General features: G+C 38.1%; 1 protein-coding gene across 5 annotated transcripts in view; it reads right to left on the reverse strand.

Annotated features, from left to right (window-relative positions):
* The window catches only part of DNM3 (dynamin 3), a 180383-nt gene that overhangs the window by 145181 nt on the left and 8840 nt on the right, over positions 1 to 26362 (reverse strand). For all 5 annotated transcript variants that reach the window (XM_057427464.1, XM_057427467.1, XM_057427466.1 and 2 more), the window contains exons 2-8: positions 18562 to 18635; positions 8452 to 8601; positions 6618 to 6821; positions 5965 to 6063; positions 4928 to 5088; positions 1694 to 1836; positions 304 to 439 (exon numbers count right to left, since the gene is read on the reverse strand). In XM_057427464.1, coding sequence (XP_057283447.1) covers positions 304 to 439; positions 1694 to 1836; positions 4928 to 5088; positions 5965 to 6063; positions 6618 to 6821; positions 8452 to 8601; positions 18562 to 18635 — 967 coding nt within the window. The remainder of the gene's footprint in view (positions 1 to 303; positions 440 to 1693; positions 1837 to 4927; positions 5089 to 5964; positions 6064 to 6617; positions 6822 to 8451; positions 8602 to 18561; positions 18636 to 26362) is intronic.

Below are 26362 nucleotides of genomic sequence, written 5' to 3' on the forward strand. Positions count from 1 at the left end.
TGTTAGCCTGCTCCATCTAACCAAAAGGAAGATGGTATTTGTGATAAAACAATAAAAGAGCAAGGAAAATAGTAAGAACTGGGACTAATGATTATATTCTACTTCCAATATTTTAGAATTCTTAGCATGTCTCAGTATCCAAAGCTAGAAACAAAGCCAAATGTCTCAATTATAACTTCCTGTAACTCCTTCCACAATTAAAAGTGTATTCTTTCTATCAGACCTTAATCTTGGCTTTACTTCTATCAGTATGAACATAAGAATATATAAATGAAAAAGCACACCAGCAAGATGGATAAATACCTTTACTAGTTCAAAAGGAAAACGTTCATGGAAAATACGATTGATTTTGGCACCTCCTGAAAGTTCTAATGTATCAACCTGATCTCCTGATCCTTCGATCCTTTTTTCAAAGTCCACTGAAAACTGTTGCACCATCCTAAATGTCAAAGGTGGGGAGAGGAGAGAAGTGAAATTTAAAAAATAAAAGTCGTAATAGAAATGGGATAACATTCATACAAGAGAGAAGTGCTAGGTACATTTCAGATCTCTTTCTTACTTTAGATGCTTCCTCTTTGAAAGGGTAAATTTGAATCACATGTGAACACGGAAGTGAAAAAAAAAGGGGAGGGAGAGATAAAATGGCAGACCTTTCAGGTGAAAAGGAACACAATATTGAGTATCAAGCATCCCTGGAAAGAGGCCAAGGAAGGAAGCTGCATGAAGCATTGCCCTTCTTCCTTAGTGTTAAAACCACAATAAAAGATTTTACTTCCGTGATTCAAAGTCAGATTAACACTCATCTCTGCTCTATCACTTAACAATAACGTTATCAAAGCCTCAGTAGACAGACTTATTTTGTGGATGAGACCCAAACTACACAGTGACTTTGGCAGTGCAATTCCTCCAACAACAACAGTATTCAATCCATGACTCCTTGAGCCCAAAAGGGTCAACATCTGCCAGGTCAGTTTTAACACAAAGCACAGGTGGCACATCATATGACATTTTGCTGTTAGTTGTCAGAGGTATCGTCAGAGAGGCAAACTGCAACAAAGTGGCTTTCACCCACCCCACTACACTCTCACTTAAACATTAAGAATGCCTGCACTAAAGCAGAACAAAGGCCATATCATGACAGTCACCAACAGTAAGTTCCTATGAGAACAGAGCAAGCACACAGTAATATTTCTCCAGAAAACTCTCTTGGCCTCAAATTGCTGTTCTTAATTCCATAAAGCAGCAATCTGTCCTTGCACTTAGTAACCTTGAATGTCTTCCCCATCTCAAAAATGGGCCTAGCTGCTTTTAGAAAGCTCACAAACTTTTAGTATCAGTTCCTGCAGCAAAGAGCTCTCTGTAGCTTAGGTGCACATTAATCATAGGTGGTAGTCCTCCTTGTAGTTTTGATCTTGCCATCTTCGAGGTCTGTGTTGTTCATCTTTGTACCTTTTCCTGTTCTGCTTTCTGTCTTTTCTAGGATTACTAAAATTAATTTAGGGGAAACTCTGCTGAAATTGTAGGGTAAATAAAGTGTTCTGTAACATCAAGCACAGAATTCTTCGCATCTTGCAGATAGAATCCTTAACCATATCCAAATCTTTAAATTTAAAGCCGTTACAAAGGAAAAGAAAATTAAAAAGAGGGAAAACAAATTTATACAAACTAGAAAAGCAGACAAAAGACCACTCACTGCAACAGGGCTTTAGTTTTTCTGGTTGGATCTTCTGGTCTGAAGTTTTTGTATACCTCTACTTCATGTTCTATAGAAAGCAGCTGATTCTGAAGTTTGCTTCTGAAGGCTGGCAGGGTATCCCGAATATGATTAGTAAGTTGCTAAAAAGCAAATAAAAGTCCTTTTTACTGTTAACAGAAAGCTGGAGCACAACCATCTCCTTCTGGTGCCAAGCACATTATAGAATCATAGAATGGTTACAGTTGGAAAGGACTTTTAAGATCACATAGTTCCAACCCCCAAGCCATGGGCAGGGACATCTCACACTAAATCATGTCACCCAAGGCTCTGTCCAACCTGCACTTCAACACTGCCAGGGATGGAGCATTTACCACTCCTTTGGGCAGCCTGTTCAGTGCCTCACCACCCTTACAGAAAAGAACTTCTTGCTAATGTCTAACCTGAACCTTCCCTGTTTAAGTTTGAACCCATTATCCCTTGTCCTATCACTATAGTCCCTAATGAAAAGTCCCCCTCCGGTACCCTTGCAGGCCCCCTTCAGATACTGGAAGGCTGCTATGAGGTCTCCACACAGCCTTCTCTTCTCCAGGCTGAACAGCCCCAACTTTCTCTGCCTATCTTCGTAAGGGAGGTGCTCAAGCCCCCTTATCTTCCTGGCCCTCCTCTGGACTAGCTCCAACAGCTCCATGTCCTTCTTATGTTGAAGTCACCAGAACTGCACACAATACTCCAAGTGGGTCTCATGAAAGCAAAGTAGACTCATCAGCCATAGCCTGTGCTAGTCTACCAGTATAGTTCCTTTTGATCTTTGAAGCAATGGAGGCTGTTAAAGAACAATACAATATCCCTTTTGCATACACATTATAAGGAGGCTTGAAAAATTCCTTTGTCCTCTCACTCACTGAGTCTTGTTACTACACACTTACTTGCTTAGTTACACACAAAAAAAGTTATACACATTACATATGTACTTCGAAAATCACCTCTCATCACTCCCATTTTGCTGGTTTTCCAAACGGTGCTTCCCAACTGCCTATATACTTGTTCAGCATGACTCCTTTACTTGACAGCCACAAGACAAGGTGGGACAAGGATGAGATTCTGAACATCCACAGCCCGTTGAGAACAGACATTGATGGAAATGCAGACATAGAGAGTACCTACTTGGCACTCTCCCACCACTGGCATAAATCACCTTCACACGATTTCTGCTCCCTTGTACAAAGTATACTGAAGGAAAGAGATTTTGCCCTCATATTATTCATTATAGAACTTAACCTTTTTGAAACACTTGCCTTTTGGCTAAAAAGGTTCTACCACTCAAAACTAGCAGTTTTCATTTCTGAAAATATACCTAGAAGTACTGGAAAATAAATTGGAGGAAAGTAGAAAACAGACTACCAGATCTGTGCTTAACTTATCTCATTTACTTTTGCATGTATATGTTGTAATGTGTTTGAAAAGCGCTACCGGTGTCTTACCTGTGCCATAAATTTCTCATGCATCATACCTGTTCCTTGATTAAACCAAAGCAGACTTCTTGCACTATGCTGAAAACCCTCTTCCCGAATACAATCAGAAAAGCTATAAATAAAGATTGTTATATACCAAAACATGTAAACTCAAGATAAAAATTGTTCAGCAGATAGGCACAAAAATCAAAAGCTGGAGTTTCCCTGGAGCACCACCTTGTGGATGCAGAGAAATTGAAATATTACCTGAAACTGCAAACACTAATAGGTCCCTAATATCTCAGGGACAAAACTTACATACATCTTCCCATATGTAATATTTTACACACAGTAACAGCAACAAAAGACCAACATACTGAAATAGATAAATATATAAAACAGCTCACAAGAAAAAAAGTAAATAGTAAAGCAAAGCAAGCCAGGACAGATAAAATAATCCAAAGGCATATGTAGCTCATGCTTCAGTCGCAAAATTAAGACAAGTGGATTAAACTTTCAAGATATAAAAAGAGGCAAAACATCCTAAACAGACGAAATTGCAGGCTACAAGTTCTTGCACCCTGCTGAAGACTTTGGTTGAGGCACAAATAAATGGCAACAGCATTCTTTCTGGACAAGTCCAGAGCAGACCATAACCTGTCTGTCAAGTTACATCTGCAAAGTCACTGTAGCAAGAAATTAAGCAGGTCAGCCATTAGTTTCCTACCTTAATCAATAACTTTTCTGCTGTTTCCAGCTGCTGCCCAAAATAGACAAAGCCAGCCTGACCTGGTCTTTTTCTATTCTAGACCAACGTCTGTAATTTGACAGTGAACTGGAAAAAATACTATCAAACACTTGTACAAATGCTAAGAACACTGGTCAGCTGATAAACTAAAGAAAGAACAAACAAACAAAAAAAAAAAAAACCCAAACAAAAAGAAAACACAGCATCAGCAGTAATTTTAGAGAGGCAGGCATGACTTCTCTTGCCTTCTTCAAACTTGCATCATTAGGGTCACATGCCATCCAAGAGAACAAATGGCACTATGAAATAAGTAATACTCAAAGACAAGAGAATTATATACTCTTCTAAGGCTGCTGTAGACAGTGTCTTTATTAGGACAGTAAACTATGGGTTTCTCCTCCAAGTAACTGGAAAATAGACCTCTATTTCTTGCTGAAGGAAGCTCTGTTCTGGCAGGCTCCAGCACGAACTCATAGAAACAAACCAAACGTTTGGGCAAAAATAAAGGTAGTGTAAAACCTGTGGTCCGATTACTGTATTTGTCATTTGTATCATTAGTACACAGTCATTGCTTCTATTAAGAACTACAATAAAGTGTAGATTTTGAGGTTAAAGTACAGACATACAGTGAACCCTCAGAGCACGTTTTCAAAAAAAATGTAAAAATGTCTTTTTTTTCCCCCCTACTTTCCAAATTTGAATTCTAAAAATCCAGCTAGACAAGAATAAATGTGATAGGAATAGGATGGTATACTTCCAGAAGGGAGACAAATTTTTTTTTTGTGTTCATATTCAGTATTCAAGAAAACAAGGGAGTGCAGAACTGTCAGCAAAAGTCAGAAACTACATCTCACAGTAAGTTTTAGATGCTACATGTAATATACAGCTTTGTTTATTAAATTGTGAAAATTAAAAAGCTTAAAAGCAGAAAAGAACAAGCAAGGTTCACTGACCATCATTCATTTTAATATAGATTTTGTATTGGTCCTACCATTATAAAACTGCCTTTCACCACAAGGCCTCAGGTTTTACCTGGTTTAGAACTTTTTGGAGATAGGGTGTTCCCATCCGATCTGCCATGTGCCTATATGCTGGGTGGGAAAGAAAGAATTTCCTTTCTGCTAGAAGAGCTGCCTTAATGTCCTTCTTCCCATCAATGTCTTTCTGGCTTCTGTTTACAACACCAACATAACCTAAAATAAAACAAACCCAATGGGTAAGTCTGTGCAGCTATTGCCTGAGTGACTGAATTCACATTAAATAAAACTAGACTGCCTCAATTCAAACAAAGCTTTCCAATTTAAGCACTTCAGATATTGTTTACAAGTACTCAGCAACCTTAACAGTGTCTAAATTGTTCATCCTGTTTATGTATAACAAATACACTTTCTTTTAAATCACTGATTCTAATACAGAAATATCTGAAACTTTGGTGTACCCCCCAAAAAAAACACTTCAAAATAATAAAACAACAACAAAAAAAAACAACAAAAAGAAACACCATAAAACAAAAATCAAAACGCATACACAGGTCTACATAGATAAATTACATGATACTAGTAAAATAGAGGAAAAAAAATTTCTCTTTTGCTGGAACAACATGCTCCATGGGAGGAGATGGTGGTGTCATCATTAAGTTATAGCTAGAATCAAAATTCTTGATATTTTTAACAACTGAACAACTGTGGCATTGGATGCCAGAACAATCACATGGGAAATTTCTGAAAGGGTTCACAATTTGATTTACAGTGAGATAATTAAAGCTCTGGTGCTTGCTTCTGTCATACGCAAAGAGAAAAAAAATTCTTCTGTTACAAGCAACAACCTGGCACAGGAGAGAAAACCAGCTCACAACCTGTGCCGACATTTCTTGCTTCCTCTGGAATACACAGTGTATTTTCCACACATATGAAAAAAAAAAAAATTAACTTTATTTCCAATATAACAATAAAAACTAGGAATGTATCAGTCCAACACAACCTTTGATTCACGTCCAGGCCCCCCACACAACATCCTTATCCAAACCACTTTCTGGACTGCAAAGAATATAAGCAACTGAACATTTGCACCTCTGCGAAGAGGGAGTAGTTTGTTTTCTAGAATTTCTCTTGCATCTGTTCCATCATCCATCAGATCCAACTTTGTGATCACACCGATCGTCCTAAGGCCTGCTCAAGGTGAAGGCAGGGAAAAAAAAAAAAAGAAAAGAAAAAACAATAGTGAGAAATCATTTATATTCAGGAAGAACAACTACATCTTACAATTATATAACATCTGACATTCTCAAAGCTTGTATCACACAATACCAGCTACAACTGCAAGTGATGATATATTTGGAAAAGTAGGGATCATCATTGCCAGTGCTGAAATGTGTTCCTCAAATCTCTACTCTTAGCATTCCTATGATATGACTGTATAAAATCTATAATGCAAGTATTATCTAGAAAGCCTATCAACACCACGGTCCATTTTGCTAGGTACTACAGAAATTTCTAGGTAGGCATTGCTCCACTTGCCTGTAAGACATACTGCCAAAATTTTAAAAATACGTTTACAGCATCATTACTGAAATGACACTGAGCTAAAAAACAGTTGTGATATTGAAGCCTATATGAGAATGTACATGTACACATCTACATTATAAATCACTTTTCACACAAGAGATGTTCAATTATGTTACTACATTAGAGAATGAGGAGTGGTTATGTTCAACCATGCTTACCTTGAGGGTCCACTTCCTTAGCTAACTTCAGTGCATCGGAGTTGGCCAAATCAGTGTTAGCTGGAGTCACAGCCAGTATCAGACAGTTTTCACGAGAGATGAACTGCATTATCATGTCTCTGATCTGCTGCTCAATATCTGGAGGCTGATCCCCTACTGGCACTTTAGTGATTCCAGGCAAATCAATAAGGGTCAGGCTTAATACTATAAGGAAAACACAGGATCAAACTGGTTAGCATGCCAGACATGTCTAAAGAGGTCTAGGCATCTATGGCTGCAGACAAATTTTAGTCACATACAATCTCACATAAATTACCTTTATAAGTATATAAATATTGTCAATGGCTCAAACAAAATGCCTGATGATCTGAAAAGTACACTTTTTTTTCTGCTAGTCTTTCATCTCCAGGTTAATTAGTACTATTTTGTATTTTAAACATTGCAAGTGGCACAGGGAATGATACTTCTACCGCATATCCTCAAAAGCTCTTAGGCAAATGAGCATGGCTTTCTGAGCTTTGCCTTGGTAGTCAGTCTCTCTCTGACCATCCTTTCAACAGTTCTCATATTAAGACATTTTGGGGTATGTTGTTGCTTTGGGTTAGGTTTTATTTGGTGAGTTGGTTTGCTTGTTGTTTTGGGTTCTCTTTTTTTTTTTTTTTTTAACTCTGTAACTTCTGAAGTACGAAACATGTAAAAGTTTATCCATTAATAAAACCTGTTTTGTTCTGACATGATTTCCCCAATACAAGCCACAGTTTCAAGTAGAAGCATCCTAGCTTGTTCAAGCCTGTACTAGGGAAACAGAGTACCCTTCAGAAAAACAAGAAAAACACAGTTCCTAGAAAGGAAACACCAGAAGTATATTTGGGGTCTGGCTAATACAGACAACAGTTGCTGAACTAAATGACTGATCCTAATAAAACAAAGTAAGAGCATTAAGGTAGGAAATTTTCATTTTCTCCTGGAGTCAATACGTCCAAACAACATGCTTCAAGGCAGGGCATTTAATTCAGCTTCTCTCCAGTCAGCTATACCATATCTGTATAGCAGAGAAAGGTTCAGAGGCATATATTTAGAGCCAAGGCTGCTCACAGTGTATCAAAGGGAGGCTCAGCATCTCTTTAATTACCTCCCCTCTTATTTTAATCTTTCTGTCGTTTGACTCACCATGAAGACATCAGATGAGGTGGTTAGAAAAATAAAGTGCTTCAGTCAACCACACCACTTTTCTCCTGTATTCAAGACAGATTCAATGCAAAACATTTTCTCTAGATTGCCTTCATCAAATTGGCCAGATGGCAACCAGAGGAGCTAACTTTGATCTATACTGGGGGTCTACAACATAAAGCAGCTTCAAACACCATTATTGTCTAAATATATTTTTAATGACAGCAAACAATAAACATCTAATAGGTCAGGGAGACATAATGACTTCTTAGATCACTGATTGGGGAATCCATCTGGAAAGTGGCAAAAAGAAGTTTTGCCACTAAATCTCCCATCTCCTATTATTTGTCTTTACTAGCAAGTTACTATCTAATGGTATATGTACCAGGAGATAGACTGTTTTCATCCTGATGTAGAGTGAGAATATTTTTAAATCATGAGAATATTAAATGGAACAGAGTCTGCATTCTGCCCAGCAGAACACAGAAGTTGACAATTCTTCCAGATGCATATCCACTTTTTACTTCAACTCAGTCTCAGAAGTTTTTTCATCCCAGAAGACTTCTGACTGGGCAATGAGAATGCATACAAAAGGAAACAGAGCTAGACAGAGCTACATAACCCATCACATGACAGAAATATAAAGTAGGATGATTTTACCTACCATGTGGAGAATATATTCTTAAGTTTATAGGAACTGAAGAAATGCCTTTGTTCACTCCTGTTACTCTATCTGTTTCTACTTCAATTTCCTGACGAACTTCATCAAAATCAGTAAATTTCCTCCCTTTGCAGTGTAGAAATTCAGCATACTCTGAAAAATATCAACAGCAACTCCGTATTTCACAGGGTCATAGACTTAGACACCCACTTTCAAGCCCCTACTATTCTTCAGATGCATATGTACAAAAGCATGTCATCATGAGTATCAGGAAAGAATGATATATGAGCACATGCTATAGATGTGATTGTACAGATGAAAACCAGCCTACAACAAGAAAGAGTTAGTTAAAAAGTCAAGTTGAATGAATCCCATTTACTGCTTTTAGCTTCAGCATGTCATCTTGTGGAACAACCTGAAAGATTCAAATAGATACCATTTACACTAATAGAACAACGAACTGATTGTGACACATATTTCAGTTTTCATCTGATTACATTTGCCTGCAATACATCACTAAATTGAACAGAAGTCAAGCTCGATATTATCAAAGATTATTAGTGTTTGCTTTCAAAAACTAAGAGCCCATGTTACATGATTTTTAACAAAGAAGTTCTGTATATTTTTAGACGTTCACAATGAAAATAAGATCACTTAAGCAGACCATACTGTTTATAATGCAACTCATTTCCCAAAAACTTCTTGTCATCTAAATCCAAACTAAGTTTAAGAAGTTTGTAAAAGCTTTTATTGATATAGCAGTTATTCTGCTTAAGTGGGAGAATACAATTAATTCCTACATCTTCAATACCATAAAACCTGCCCTCTTACCTTTTGGGCATCAACCAGGAATATCAAGGATAGATACAGTCTAATTTGTTAGACTCGAACTTGACACTGGGTCCCTCCCTATTTTGACTCCTGAATCCAAATACGGATACTAATTTCCTTACCTAGAGGTGCAAAACCAAAAGCACATCTCAGATTTTAGAAGTGGGGTTTCTTCCTTTAAAACACAACACAAATGTTTATCTCACAATAGTGACACTGTAATCAAAAGTAATGACATAAATGTTAACAACAGATACAAGCTCATTTCCTGATCCTGCTCTAAGCAATAGGGATGGAGAAAGGCTGATCAAAGTTGTGTATGTTCCAGTTAATTTCATCCTGCAATCAAGACCTGATCTCAAAAGTTCCATTTGAACGTTTCTTCCCCAGAAAACATTTCTTGGTAAACAGCCCTCAAACCCCCCAGCAAAGAGCTTGCTTGGTACTCAGAGAAGAAACAGAAGCTCAAGAGATCTGATCCAGGAATACAGATTAATCGAGAGTCTTATGTACCAGTACTGAAGTTTGTTTCCCAGAAGTTGCTTTATTACTATTGGCAGAAGTGTTAAAAAACAATAGTCAAAACCACACATGAAACCAATAGTTGAAGCAAACTGAGAGGGAAAAAAAAAAGAAAGGAAGGAGAGAGAGGAGGGGAAAACAAGTACCAACCTTTCTGTGTTACAGTACCATAATCCCTCCAGATTCAAAGGCAAGGGACCAGAAAACCCACCCTTATTAAGACAAAAATAATACATATCTTATTTCAAAAATGAGAGCACTCAACAAAAACCTCCATTTCATTTCTGGTAACTTAAGAATTCCAGCATCTCTTACATTCTTTTTTAGCTCTAGCAGCAAAATGACAATGAGTAGGAGTTTTGTATGTTTTGTTGGCAACTATTAAAAAAACAAAACACAAAAAAAAAAAACAACAAAAGGAATATTTAAATATTTTGAAGTGAAAGATAACATGGCACACAAAATACTTCAGTTTCTCTAGCACATTTCAGAATTCACATATGTAAAACTTGTCATCTCAAGGTTGGAAAATAGTTACCTACTGGAAAAAAGAACTAACAAGTGGTTCTTATTTTGTCCCAGTTCTTCATGCACTACTCCTGGCATAACATAAACATATTCTTCTTAGTTACTTCCCTCCCTCTCTCCCCAGTGGTTCAGACTTCCTCAGAAAAATATTTCACAATTCAATAATTAATACTCAGTGCCTAGTTGTAATCAGTTGACTGACTCAGCTGATTGTCAAGGAAGCTTTTCTCTTTGTTCCACTAAATGCTCAGTAGTAATAGGAAAAATTGAAATGGCTTCAAGGTAATTCAAATGAAAACATCAGCTACTTTTTTAGGTGCATTAATATTTATCAATAGCTCATTCCTCCCAATGACACCTGTGGTCCCACTGAAGGAACAGACTTTACAACGGTTCATAACCTGTGGTGCCACGCACAGCCTTCAGAATAAAAATTCAAATTAACAACAAGCACTTTGTTTTGCTCCTTTCAGCTCTTTGCCTGTCCTTGGCAGTGCTGCTTTTAGCCAGACTGGATAAGCACATGCTTTAATGCATTCTTCAGTTTTCAGCTTTCATACACAGAAGAATACTAGGAAAACATTGTATTCACATTTTTGTGGAAATGGACATGAAGCCACACAAGAAAAAGTGATCTTGCCCAAGGTCTAGTTTTCCAATATGTATTTTCTGGAGAAAGCTGAAATCACAAAAAAGCACAATTAGCTAAAAAATTAAAACATTGCCTTTGCTCGAATCCCTCTCTGGCATCCTTAAAGGCCCCCTTCAGATACTGGAAGGCTGCTATGAGATCTCCACACAGCTTCTCTTCTCCACACTGAAAAGCTCCAACTTTCTCAGCCTTATTATGCGATTTTTTAATTTAAAAAAAAAACAATCACCTTCTTGATCCACATCAAGCTGAACTCAAGACCTTCCAAACTCTGATGGAGCCCATACAGAATACCCTATGCAGAATAATCTGCTACTAGAGGTCAAGAATTTACCAAGATGAGTCACCTGGATTTTACCAAGAATTTACCAAAATGAAACACCTGGAGATTCAGGACTCTTCCCCACCTGATTTCATGCAGAGTTGTTCCGAGTCTGTGGGGGTATCCAGTCTAATATACTCAAGATTTAAGTCTCCAGCTTGGAGTTTTTAAAAAATGTGGCTTATTAAATAGTGCTCCTATAGCAAAACAAGTAAACATGTATAGCAAAGGTGGAATACATTCTACTACTGTCAGTCCTTTAGAGAGATGTCACACAAGCAACAAGAGTCTTGTTAGCTTCAATGAAGCATCCCAGAAAGCTTCAGAATGTTTTTCAAAAGAGTGATTTAAAAACATGCAAATAAACAACATGAGCTTAAGTACATCCCCTTTTCTTTGATGATGGATCAGTTTTTTCTGAACAAAGTAAATGCAGTCAAATTAATCTATTTTGACCCTAGCAAATCATTCATTAGTTCTTCACTGAACAGAGAAGCAGTATCAAAAGCCCTTGTTGCCTTACCCAATCTATAATCTCTCTTCTAATTCACCATTTCTCTAGCTTTTCTAACATGCTGAAAATAAAATATTGAGAACTCAGACATCCCACTGCTAATTTCAAGCAGCCAGGCTACGAGAAATAGAAGTACCCTAGTATTTTCTGAAGAAAATACAGAATATCCTGTCAGTGCAGAGGATGACAAGAATATTGTAGCATAAGAGATTTAAAAAAATAAAATAAAATAAAATAAAATAAAATAAAATAAAATAAAATAAAATAAAATAAAATAGTGTAGAGCTGATGAAAGTAAGTAACATAAAATACCAGGTCATGCTCTTAGGAACCAGTGAAATGCTTAATTTTAAGGGTAGACACTCATACCAGAGGAGAAAAACAAGCACTCTTTTTGATTTAATAGTGTTTCATATTCTTGAAAATGTTCTGAAGAAGAAATGTATCACTCTTCTTTCAACCTTCCTCTACACATCATGCATTCTAAACCTTCAATCATTCACAGATATTCTCCAGGCATTCTTCTGAATGCTACAAAGGCAGAGCTCACCAAGATCCTTCCAAGACTGAAAAAAAGTAGAACTACATTTAAGACTGCATTTCTATTGATACATCTCATACAATATTTACTTCTGTATTTTAGAACAGCATGACATCAGTGAGTTGTGCTCTCTTAGAGGTCCACTGCAATCACCAGGTTCTTTTCTGAAAACTAGCTATCTAAACATTAATCTTTCAGTATAGAAACAGCCCTCATCCCAGGTGAACTTCTTCCTGCTTTTAAGGCAGTTCTTTTCCTTTGCAAGCAATTTAGATTCCAGTTCTGTCCTCCAGTGTGTTTCAGAGTCTTGTTCATACTTGCCAAATATAAACTTATTAAACATGCTATGTTCTGCCATCCTATCAGTAATACAATATATTTAACATGACCTGGAGGGATAACCCTTCCACTCAGTAAACAACTGTGCATCCATCTTACAGGAATCCTTTCTCGACCAGCTTTCCTGAAATTGTTTAATATAATAAAGAACCATGCAAGATAATTTACAGCCTTACTCTACCCAAGACAGGACACCTAGCACACCTTTATTTACAAGCCTGCTACCCTGTAACAAAAAAATAAAATTATACTGATTATGACAAGGATCTTTCTGTTCTTGACTGTGGTGACTGTTATGCATCTCAAGTACTTTTCAAACTGTTATTTAATAACTAATTACAGATTTCTTTTTTTCTAAAAGTGAGCTTTGATTTTCTGTCACTTCTCTGTATTATAATTTTTTGAGTACTGGCACATTTAGAGCTATTTCCCAGTCTTTCAGTAAGTGGATTCCATCTTTCCTGATGTCACTAAGCAAGCATCAATCCAGGATCAAGAAAACAAAACTTTCCAGGAAAACACACTAACAAAACCAAGTATTTCTGGGTACGATTAACTTTTCCAAACATGAGCTGAAGCCCATACACTGTTTGAGGGTGCTGATAGGAGAACTGGTTGAAGCCTCAAATTCATGCTGTCAGACATCAGCAGTCACTGTTGATCAGCTCAAGGTTACTCCAGACACTGTTATTAGTACACGCACACACACAGACAGCAGCAAGGAAGATTTGCAGTTTCTGCAACCTTACACTAACAGCTTAAATTCAGGTTTCAGACCAGCGGTGCTATCCCTTTTCCAGCTTATCAGGCCTGTTTGGATGATGAGTATTTCATTGACTAGGGAAGGGGTCACCAGTCACTACCACCTTTTCCCCATAGTGATGCCACATTTTACCTTTTCAGGTATGCAACTCCAACATATTCACTAGTCTCTACAGAATCCCTGTTCATTACCTGAATAACTGCCAGAAAATGGGACCCATAAGTCAGCAGCCACTGCCTTCCTTCCTTCCCTGCTAAGTGCCCAGTCTCTCCCCAACCACTGGCATTGTGGCACCTTTCTAGTTTTTGTCCTTCAAGACCTCCAAATGTCTTCCTGCTGATGACATCTCTAAGACGATGTTAGCCAAAACAACCAATCTAAGGTTCCTTTTATAAATTTGTCATTTTCTGTTAGAGGATTGGTTTTGCCACCAGATGGCAGTAAAAGATGGGTATGCTTGAGGAGCAGTCTCAAGAAAAGACTTGCTTTAAAGCTCAGCAATTTCATTAGAGCATCAGCAAGACTTCAGGAAAAAAAATATCAGAATGACTTTTGAAACTCATGTGATTTACTTTCCATTTAAGTGCTCTAACTAACAGAACTGAAACAAAAGTGGGCACTGTACATATGACTCATCTAAAAATGTCCACCTCAATAATTTTCAAAATCTGTTAATCTGACACTTCTTTAGCAAAGAAACTGAAGCAAGACCATGAAGAAAACCCAAAATCCCTCCAAAAGCAGCTATCAAAATGAGGAAAATAACCCTCCTAGAGCCAAGGTATTTTAACATGTAAATAACAGGCTTTATATAGTAGGCAATGTTTTTTTAACAAACAGAAGAACAAAAGCTTCAGCTAAAACCCCAGTAAATTTTTTGTTGTGAGTGCTGTTTAAAAAGCATACTACCCAACTTGAAGAAATCTAGATAATTATCTCAATTCCACAGGCAGGAGACAGCACAGCAAGAAGAAGAACAGGTTGCCTGATTTAGATGGAATATGTGGGGGGAAAAAAACTGAAAGAAAAATAAAAAAAAAAAAAAACACAACTCCTTTAATTAATTATGGTAACACATGACAAATTACTACAGGTTAGCATGCTTACTGCAAAACTTGCAGAAGGAAGATTAAGAGTTGAAATGGAACTAACATACCTTACACAGAATTCAGTTATGTTGCTTTAAGACTAGTGGACACTAATGCTGCCTAAAAATTCTTGTCAGCTGTGTGCCAACACTTAGATCTCAAAACACAGACAGGGAAAAGTCCTTATAAAAGTACAACTACAGGAATATGTGGTGCATTCCTCCACCTGAAAAGGAATCATGAGTAAGAAAGTGAAAGATCAGCCCTCTAGACTCACTGGTAACTGCTGCAATACCACAACAGTTTAGCATTTGAAACAGACGGTGTCTATTGGGAAAGAATAAACTCCCTGTATCTTACACAACAGCAGACAAATACTGAAAGAACTGGCATGGTTTTTACCTGAATTTAGACATCAGTCTAACAAAATAAAGTGCCCTCACATGCAACTGCTCACCCAGGAAAAAGCAGGTGAAATTCTTCCCATGTACATCCTTAGAATGGCTAAGCTAATTTATCACCACTGTCTTGCCATGTGAAACCTGAAGTTCTCCATCAGAGATCCTTCTGGCTAACAGCACCATGTCCACGCCTGTGCCTTCTAAAAACTCAATGAACTGCATCTTCCCAGACAGGACTATTTTCTCAAGAACTATTCTGTACTCAGAGCTCCTTCAGAGACTAGCAACAAAGTCACAAGACTCTTCTTAGATCTGACACTGGACATTGCCGACATTGTGGAATTGCTCAGGGCCAAGTGCAGTGACCGGAAAGAATATCAAAGTGCATGCGGGTTGCTTGGCAAGCCAGGTAGGACATTTTTTTCAGTTGTGACTTTAGGTCTGTTTATTACAGAACAAACACTGCATGCTTGTTTAGTCCAATTTTCTCTTCCAGCAAGAGAGTGTATATAGTACTTTTCTTTGGTAGAAGAAGAGCAACTGAATCAAAAATATGAGATGAAGAATAGGGATGAAAATTTGTGACCCTACCTACAGGGCTGCCAATGAACTACTTTGGGACATGTAACGAGCATCAGCCTCTAGCTGCAAGAAGATACCTTGGAACCTCAGAATATTTACAAGATGGAGATTATTCCCCCCACCCCCTTCCTCCTCTAGCTAGTACATTAATTTCTTGGGTACAGGCCACATTTGCAATTTCATCTGAAATGTAGTTGGGCAGTCCCCAAAAAGACTGCAAAGTAGGCTAGTCAAGGACAAGTCAGAGTCCTTCAGAGGACTGTAAATTATTTTTAACATCCATATTCTGACTTATTCTATGCTACTAGGTATTTCTGGCATTATCACACTCAGAAGAAAATAGTCATAACTAGTAAAGACTGATTTGTTAGCTACAATATTTAATTAAAACCTTTGTCTTTGCCTCTAGGATTTCAGCAGAGTACAGTATGTGCAGGGACATGGAAGTGCAAATGGCATAAAGCCATTTGGGAATTGTACTGTTGCCACCAAAATATGTTACTGATTAAAGGAGGTCAACAGATTGCTATAAAATAGCTTTGTACTAATTACACAGATTTTATTTTTTTTTTTTAAGAGGAAGTAAAAAAAGTTCTTAAAAAAAAACACTCCACATCTCATGAAATAAATTTCTTGGTAGTGAATTGTTTCATGTTACCCCTTCCACAGGAGTAACCACTCTTTCTCCAGATATGTCAGATCTTTCAGATGCTGGAGGGCTCCTGATAACTCCTCAGGGGCTGCATCCTTCAGTGACATGTACAACCCTAATAATGAGTGGTTAAGCTTTCCCTCCAACTGCCAATCCTTATCCCTTAGTGCAGTGACTCAAATGAAGCTTTAACCTCCTCAATCAAATTCACATTCCAAAAATATTCTCAGCCAGTTGCAAAATATTGCTAAAGTATCTTGCAGTCATCTCTGCATGCCTATATAGAAAGTACCCCTTCCCTTCCAAGGAATAATCTTAAGAAGTTACTTTTAAAAGAGACAAGAAAGGTCCTAGGATTAGATATCAGTTAAGCTTGTTACAGCATCAAGAAGCTGATACAATCCTCTACTTTCTATAACATTTTAGATAATTATGGACTTGATAAAAATCAGTTCATCATCTGCTTCCTGTAAAAGAACACTGCGCTTCTCTAAGCAGTTTTCTTTCATTTCCTTTTTTTTTTTCTTTAATTAGTTCAGAAAGATAAAGGTGGTTTAAAAGATAAAGTTATTTGGAATTTCACCACCAAAAACAGTAACAGTGGAACAAAGTTTAAAGAAAGTAACAAAATAATTAAAGCTTGCATTTTAAAGGTCTTGGCAGCTAATCCCAAACAGAAACACACAGCATTTCCCAAAGGGAGAAATATGTCTTGCCATTCAGGAAACACAAAATTACACTGAAGCTCAGTTCTCCAGAATTCTTAAAGTTTTTGTTGCGTTAAGTTATAATGAAGAACTGCTTTTCAGCAGAGAAGGTACCTACACAAAAACCTAGAGGCCTATCTAAATCTAGTAATACTATGCAAACATATTAATGGGAAAAATACCAGAAAAAGAGAAGCGCTTTCATTGCCTCCTTAACCAAGCCAAATTATAATGATTTTACAAAATAGGACAGTACAGACCAGTTGAGGTAAATTTAGGATGGATGTCTAAGAATAAGTATTTAACCACTTGAGGTTAGAGCGTAAGAGTTTACCCCGCATATGTCATTTTGTTAGCATTGCTATCACAGAGCTCGATTCTTATTTTTCTGCTGCTTTTACATGGTGCTGGGAAAATTAGATGAAGATTCTCTATAGCTAGGCCTTATTCATGCATTTCTGCATTCTCTGTCAGATCAAAAGCCAGATATGCAGAAATAACAAGTGTTCATACCTCCAACTAAAATGAACTTCATCTTTTAATATTAAGTACCTTAAGCATATTACACACTTGAAAATCCTAACATTTCTAAGCTGAGCATACAGAAATACTGGATTCCAGTTTTTTCCTCTCCTTTACACAGTATAAACACTATGGAAAATTTCATAGAGGCATTGAAAGTAAGAATCAGCTTTAGAAGCAGTAATTCAGGAAAAAAGATGGAGCCTAAGCAGACTGAAGTATATCATCTTCCTGCTGAACAACAAAAAGACCTTTTAGGAAAGTAAATGCATGTAAAAACTTAATTACACCTCACACAGAGACAGACTAAAGTTCTACAGGCAGCTTCAATTTTCATAGTGTTCCATAATTTAAAGACCACTTGTTATTTTGAAATTCTGGTTTGGATGTTATTTCTTTTTGTAGTGTTAAGCAGAAGTCAATAGTAAAAAAGTTATTTTGTTACTTGCATAGGTTTAGAAGCAACAACAACAAAAATTGAATGATGGAATGATGGGAAACCACAGGTGCTTTTATATGTGTTAGGGAACTGAGCTACACAACAGCACATTGTACTCAACCAAGGGGCAATTAAAGTGGTGAATTCTGATGAAAGATCTCAATATGCCACATAACTCAGTAGTATACACATACTGTATTTTTATTTTTGACCAGACATACACAGAAGCCTTGTTCTCCCCCAGTCTACCTTCTGCTCTACTTAGTGCAGTGAGCCCAACCAAAAAAGACAAGTCATAAAAACAAGCTGTGTGGAATCAAATCTGTGTGCAGTGAAGCAAAACTTAAAGGTAGAAGTAGAGCAATTTTGGAATGTTAACTAGTACGACTGTAAAGCTCCTCAAGAAATGAATAAACCAAAGCTAGTTTCTAAAACACATTGTATGTAATGTTTCTCCACTGCCTCAAGTTTGATCTTGAATTAAATTTACTATGTGCTCAAGGATTTAGATTTTACTGTTTTCACAGATAAAACAATGAAATTAGGTGGTCATGAGCATACAGTTTTGAAGCAGTGGTCCTTGGTTACAGGCAGTTGCATCTTTCTTGACACTGCTAAGTTTTCCCATACTTTTTTTTTTTTTTTTTTGCTCTTGCTGAAGTAAGTCAGCACTTTGTTCAGGCATTTAGCCAAAGAGAGAAAGAGGTTACCTGTTTTGGCAGTGATGAGCTGCAGGACCAATGGTCGTCTTGTTACAATTCCAGAACCTCGTGGAAGAAAATCCCTAGAAACATCAGAAAAAAGACAGTTACTACCCAGAAAGCACTGTGCAATTACATAAGATACTGGACTAATTTGGAACTTTCTCTATACCTTCAGCTGCAATGAAAATAGAAAGTTGGTGGGGATGGATTTAAAGCAAACACTACTGTAAAGTAGGGCTGTTAATTTTTGTTCAAAATAGCAGTAGGCCATTAGACAAATATATATTAAAACTAAACGTCTAAAAATTCAGTTGGGGTATTACAAATTTTCTCTCTTCATGACCATCACATACAACATCTCAAAATTCACCTTGCTTAGTAAGAGTACCTAATGCCATGCCCATATTTTTCGGCCTTTTGAAAACAGAAGTAGCCACACCATATCCTTGATTTGAAGAGGGTATGGACATATGAATACACACACTCACACAACACAACAAAGCTCTGGCCAAACCAAATTGTCAGCACTCTGCACCTACTCTTTCAAATAATTCTGCCAGTTCAAATCCCCGAATAACTTTTACAGCAAACACATCCTCCTAGAAGTCTGAGTAAATGCTAAACACTAGAAGTACTCTGGGACAGCAACAGGGAGTGTTCTTGTACCAGAAAGCAAATGATTAAGCAAAGACAGCAACTCTATCATACCATTATACATCCCCATGATCCTTTCTATGCCTCCAAAGACAAGGAAACTCTCTATGCAACCAAAACCCTAGAAAAACTTTGAATCAACTCTTAGTTGCAAAACCAATGATCAGAAACTCAAAGAAAAATAATATTTCTTTTCCCCCAGGATCTCCTGCATTTGCCATATCTATTAAACTCTTAGAAAACTTGAGGTTCAGTGATACTGAACCACTTTCTTGCCTGTCTCAGGAGCATTGCTAACTCACCTCTCCTGCTCAGGTGAGAAGCAATGCAGCAAATGGTTAGGGCATAAATCTTCAGTTAAATCAGGGAGCTGATCTGGGTGACTGTGCTGTCACATGTGCTAGTGCCAGTAGGAAGGGTGAGGCAGGAGCGTGCACTGTGTCTGGGACAGGTGAGGAAAGGACAAGAGTCAAAGGAAGAAAGACACAGCCCTGTCAACCCTTTAAACAGAACTGCTTAGATGGGTTTGCTCAAGCCTCTTGATAAACCACATCTTGGCACAATCATTGTGTGTCTTCATACCAACCTTGTACTACGTAACAGATGTCTGATTTTAGCAGTTCCTTTAAGGCAGCACACAAACTCAGAAAGTTTAAAAGAAGCCTAGAAGGTATATGTATGAAAAATAAAACACACAAATATTTTATCAAACTTCAGGATATTATTTGTGCAAATCAGAGGATATTAGGTCTTTGGAGTCCCAGCTCAATACAGGCTTAGGAATGTAACAACAGTGAACCTACCTACCTAGTGCCAGCAAGGTAACAAAGCTTTGGCAGCCTGAAGAGAAATACGGCAATTCTACCCATGATACAAGCTCTAAGATTTCTTTCCCACATGAGCAAGAAGTTCTAAGGCTCTGAGAAACAGAACTGGCAACTGGCTGTCAGCTGTACCCCACACCACTTTAGAACTCCTCAGAATTTTGAATGCAACAATGTTAATTTCTAGCTAAATAAAAATCTCACTTTCTCAGTACCTGTTAATACATGTTCCCAGTGTTATTACTGTGCAAACTAAAGCTAAAGCACACCATAAAAGGAGAGGCAGTTAAAACACAAGCTAGCTCCTTAACTTTTATACTCAAACACAGATCTGCAGGCAAAAGCACAATTAATTAGAAATTCAAGTAATCTCTAAAACAAAGATACTGAAAAAAAACCATCAGGCCTACTGATTTAAACCTGTTGTAACATTTTACCACGCTCAAGACAGCAACAGGATACAAGAACTAGCTTAAAGTTTTCACAAGGTCTTATCACAACTTCAATACCTACCAAAAGAGAGAAACCTGTGCCTCAGTGAAGTGCTATCTACTTACATTTTCCCAGGGGCAAGAGAAGAACATTTTAATGGAACATATTCATCCCTGTATATGCACTGAAATTACAACAGCCCAGGATGTAGAAAATGCCTGTTAAGCTACAGTTTCATGCACTGATTTTCAAGCACCTACTAGCTGATTTAAGATAAGTAAATAAATAAATTTACCATCATGAAGCTAAAAGGAATTGTCTACCATTCAGCAAGCTGATCAGCTGATTCAGGATAAGCTGATCACACAAACCAAACTAGGGTCCTCTACAGTACCACATGAGGCAATACAATCCTTCAGGGAGTCAAAGGCTGAAAATACATTGATTTTCTGCTTCAGATTAAGCACATTCAGAGATAAAGAACACTGAATTAATGCAACTCCCAGTTATACAACACTGACCTTTCCACAACACCAAATTTACAAAGAAATGCAAGATACCAATTTTTCCTTCAGAACACCCTCTTAACATGTCCAAAGTAGATGGCATTTGATAACCTTCTCTAATAAGTTGAACTACCATTGAAAAGCCCACTGTTTGTTGAAGCAAGCATCAGCAGAAAGAGGTTACTGCTCGGCAGATGGTTAGCTGTGTTGATCACATAACCAACTAAACAATACACAGCAGAAGGACATAGGTTTCTTCTTGAAATGAACAGTTTGAAGAGGAAAAGAAGACAGTAACTGAAGGAAACAAGGGGTTCATGGGGAGAGTTCAGGCCAAAAATCCACCCCACCATCCCCCCTAACTCCTTGATGGGTATCCTACAAAGGAGACTACCACCTAAATTAATAAATCTGCCCCCTCAGGGACAGGGAATTAAAAAAATTTAAAAATTCTGAAATTTCAGATTCAGCCACAAGGCAATGGCATCTGTGCACTTTCTCTGCAGAACCCAAATCAGATGTCACAAATAAATACATAAACTCTACTTCTAGCAAAAGGCACTTCTTTAAACACACAAAGAAACATGAGCCAAATCTGAGACATAACTGGCATTTGGGGGTGGGGGGGAAGCAACACAGTACCACATTACAATCCTAACAAAAGGGAACCCAATAATAGTGTACACTGCTTCCATAGAAATGCCTACTTTGACATCCACAAGGCAGGATGCAGGTCTTCTCCCCATCACCTTAGTAAGGCAAACCTTCTACGCAGGGTTTGTTTGCCAAAACAAACAAACAAAAACCAACAACAACAAAAAAAAACACAACAAAAAACCCACAAGCCACAATGCATTAGGAACGGCTCCACTCCCTCATTTTGCCCCTTTAATTCCTACTTCAATAAAATTCTTCTTAAAGAAGAAAAAAGTAGCTTCAGCAGCAAGAAATATGAAAAGATTGAACACAGTGGAGTCAGGGGTCTCTTCTGACCAAAAAGAATGCCCCTCAACATCCTGGTGGCACACTCAATGTCCTTTTAAGGACAGCTTCAAAAGAGCTGCTTTTCCACACCTTTTGGTCAGTGTTTCATGAGAACTAGGAAGAAAATAAAAAAATCACATCAGCGTTGAAGCAGCTGCAAAGAAATCCATCTAGAAAAAAAGTACATGCCTAAGCATTTGAGCACAAAGACACCACCACCAAGGGAGAAAAAAGGCTGTCTTTTGTGGTGGGGGGAGTGAGCCTGTGAGTACCTGTGTGCACAACTGCAAGAGTACTTCACAATAACAAGGTGCAGGAAACAAGAATGAAACACAATGTGCAAGAACACATCTGTGAATGAAAGATATGCTCCTTTAAAAGACATGCATTCTGCATTAAGAATCAAACTAGTTTTACATCTTCATTCTTACAGCATTTTCATCAAAAGGTACTCTGCTGACAGCAGCTACAGTAGCTCAGCAGCAATGCCACTGTGACATGACAGTTTGGAGACCAGCAGCAAAGCCAGTCTGGTATTGCCCAGCCAGCACTGAATATATCAAATGCAAATAAGAGGCAAGCAGCCAGGTCTTCCAGAACATCACTCCAATAACTCTTCAATCTTAGAATGTACTCATCTGTTAGAATACCATTAATATTTTCAAGAGCGAAATATTTTCAGGGCCAAACGATTTTTACCCTAAAAGCTATAAAATTACTCATGTCTTACTGCACAACACAGAATCATAGAATCATAGAATAGTTAGGGTTGGAAAGGACCTTAAGATCATCTAGTTCCAACCCCCAAGCCATGGGCAGGGACATCTCACACTAAACCATGTCACCCAAGGCTCTGTCAAACCTGCACTTGAACTCTGCCAGGGATGGAGCATTCACAACTTCCTTGGGCAACCTGTTCCAGTGCCTCACCACCATGACAGTAAAGAACTTCCTCCTTATATCCAGTCTAAACTTCCCCTGTTTAAGTTTTAACCCATTACTCCTTGATCCTATCACTACAGTCCCTAATGAAGAGTCCCTCCCCAGCATCCTTGCAGGCCCCCTTCAGATACTGGAAGGCTGCTATGAGGTCTCCACGCAGCCTTCTCTTCTCCAGGCTGAACAACCCCAACTTTCTCAGCCTGTCTTCATATGGGAGGTGCTCCGCTCCCCTGATCATCCTCGTGGCCCTTCTCTGGACTTGTTCCAACAGTTCCATGTCCTTTTTATGTTGAGGACACCAGAACTGCACACAATACTCCAGGTGAGGTCTCACAAGAGCAGAGTAGAGGGGCAGGATCACCTCCTTCGACCTGCTGGTCATGCTCCTTTTGATGCAGCCCAGGATACAGTTGGCTTTCTGGGCTGCGAGCACACACTGCAGCCAGCTCATGTACATTTTTTCATCGACCAGCACCCCCAAGTCCTTCTCCACAGGGCTGCTCTGAATCTCTTCTCTGGCCAACCTGTAGGTGTGCCTGGGATTGCCCTGATCCAGGTGTAGGACCTTGCACCTGGCTTGGTTAAACTTCATAAGATTGGCATGAGCCACCTCACAAGCGTGTCGTGGTCCCTCTGGAAGGCATTCCTTCCCTCCAGCGTACCAACCATACTGAAAACAGAATTTCCAGGTAGGGAAAATGTTTTCATTTAGGATCTCTCTAGCATACTAGCAGTATTTATTATATTATAAAAGGAAAAAAAAAAAAAAGAAATGAAAAAAAAAAGGGGGCACAAAAAAAGAAGCAAACCAGAAGAATCCCCAGTTTGTGTGAAGAACAATGATACATCACCACTTAAACATGGTTTCAAAATGTGTAACTTAAATCTGCTTTATTTTGCCATCTAGTATTATGTTCTGCGCTTAGATCAGTTACATGGCCAGTATTATACAGAATAAATGATGATTAATTTACTTCAATACTAATATATTTAATTCATATAAAAGACATGGGGATCCAGGAAATCAAATAATGGAGGAAATGCCACTGATTACACAGTAACTGCGTTAATTGAAGAGCTAGGAACAAATAAGACTGACAGTGACGATTTGTCAGGAAAAAACAAACAAACAAACAAACAAAAACCCCAGAAGTCCCTCTAAAGCCTCCATGTTTTTCACAAAGGGTAGAAACAAGACAGGCTTGGAACAGGAGCCATAATTGCCTTATAGAAGGGCACAAACAACCCACCTATATCATTCTGCCAAACAATGGTAATGTTACTTATAAAAGTTTTTCCACTAAACCAAAGTTCATCCCAAAACCCTAACCTTCCCTCACTTACAGAAAGGCCTTTATTCCCAAGATTTGACAAGGACTGCACTGCAGCTTCCATTGCAATAGGAAGCAACTATGCCCAAAGCCAACAGTTTTCCTGGGCTTTTTTCCAACACAGTGTTTATTGTTTCATACAATTCCAGCCTGGCACACTGGAAGCTCTTGTGGCTCACACTGGCTGATGAATGGCCATATCTTGTGCAACAGAATACACTGTTTCACAGTGAGCACTTACACATGCCGATACAGCCAAGCATCTCCAAGTTCTACGACAAAAGTACACTGTACAGAAGTACTACAAAAGGCTTTCCTTTTTCTTGCATTTATCATATTTAATCTTAAAGCAAAGTACCAGAAAAAAAGAAAAAAAAAAAAACAAAAAAAAAAACAAAACCACAAGAAGGAAAGCATGGTCCAGTGTAAGCCTGAAGAAGAGAGACATTGATTTCTAACTTCTTTCCTCTGCTTCGTTTTTCAAAACCCATAACCAAAACCAGTCAATTCGTAACCAAAGAACTCTTAATGCTGAAAATATGTATCTTAAGACCTATTTTGGCAGATGCATTCACTCTGTCTCACCTGCTCTTGCTCCTGCGCTCACCAACACAACAGAAGACCCAGCAGTAGACCCTTCACACACTTTTGTTCATTACAAACCAAGGTATGTCCAAGTGATAGAAAATGTACTTTGTATTTAAACAGAGGCTTTCTTAGGAATTAAATTTGTAGTGTTGAGTGAAATACTTTCTCAGAGGATGTTTGTCATCACTGACACTAGACCTCACTGTATTTATCTTTCTTAGTAGCTTTGGAAGCACAATTCCTCCAAATGACAGTACAGAGATAACCCCAGGACATGTTTTCAAGAAGTCTCAAAAGCTTTAAAGCACTATCTCTGTGTTATGGCATGTGGTCTCAGCCACATACCCTTTTTTTTTCCCCCAGCAATACAGTAGAATCTATCACTTTCTATATCACACTGACATTTAGCTATGTACGCTGTTCTCCATTAGCTCAAAGCACAGAGACCAATTCTTATTATTAGTCACCACTTGATCCCTCACCTCCCTTCATTAGTTTCAGAAGAGTAAACGTTTTTTGTTTTGGCACAATGTGTGTCAATCAAGAATCTCCCACAGCTTTGTTCAACAGCTGCAAAATCTCAGCCTTACATAACGGGGCTCACATGAAGATGTAGAAAATAATTAAATCTCTTTCTTGAAGGTCAATGATACCTATCTTAATTAGGCCTACTAGGCAAGCTACATACATTAGGAGGTTGTGGATTTTTAGTGATAAATGGATACATTAGCTCCTAAAGCTTAATACCAGTTTTTCCAGGGCTTTTTGTAAGCCACACAGCAAAGATGCTGGCATCCTTATCATGACATTTTAGTGCTTAGTTCAAATTCTCTGATAAAGTTTGGTCTCAGTTTTCATAATCCATTCTTTCAAGGAAAATCTTCCTTCAACTGAAATATGATTTTAATTAACCTGCTGAACCAAGATGCAGTCCAATGCCCAGCAGTAGTAATTACACATTGCAGCCCACGCAGTTGGGGTATGTCTTTAGGGGTGAGAAACTAAGTATCTAGACATGCTACAGCCATTTACTATTTTTGTTTTTTCAAACAGGGTGGATAAACTTGGCATCTTTGAAAAGCCATTTTCCAAACCAGTGGCATCCTTCATCACCACTGCTGAACAACCGGAATTCTACAGCCAAAGAACTAGCACCCCAATTATCCATCACTTTCAGGTAAGCACACAAGTGGAATAAAGATTTTAAAATCTTGAAACTCATATACAGCATAACCTAGCAACCTAAAATATCTCCTTGGATCTCACTTCCTTCATTCCTTTATGAGTCGAGATCAATTATACAAAAATCTAGAGGGGAATAGTACAAAAAAATCCACCCGAACAAACCTAGCCACAGGAATATGGTGAGCATTGACTCTAAAGATGAGAAATATATTTTTGAAAAGCCCTTAAACTCCAAATAAGATGGCAAAGGATTTCAGTCACACTAGCTAGGCACCTCCGTAACAACTAAGTTCAGTGACAACACTTCAGCACATTAAAGCAAGAAAGCAAAGCTTGAGATTTCATCTTCATGCAGAAGCCT

The sequence above is a fragment of the Pezoporus wallicus genome, unplaced genomic scaffold (genome assembly GCF_028554395.1).
Source record: "Pezoporus wallicus isolate ANWC-B61680 ecotype Strahan unplaced genomic scaffold, APGP_CSIRO_Pwel_v1 scaffold_7107, whole genome shotgun sequence".
In the NCBI taxonomy this organism is placed as follows: domain Eukaryota; kingdom Metazoa; phylum Chordata; class Aves; order Psittaciformes; family Psittacidae; genus Pezoporus; species Pezoporus wallicus.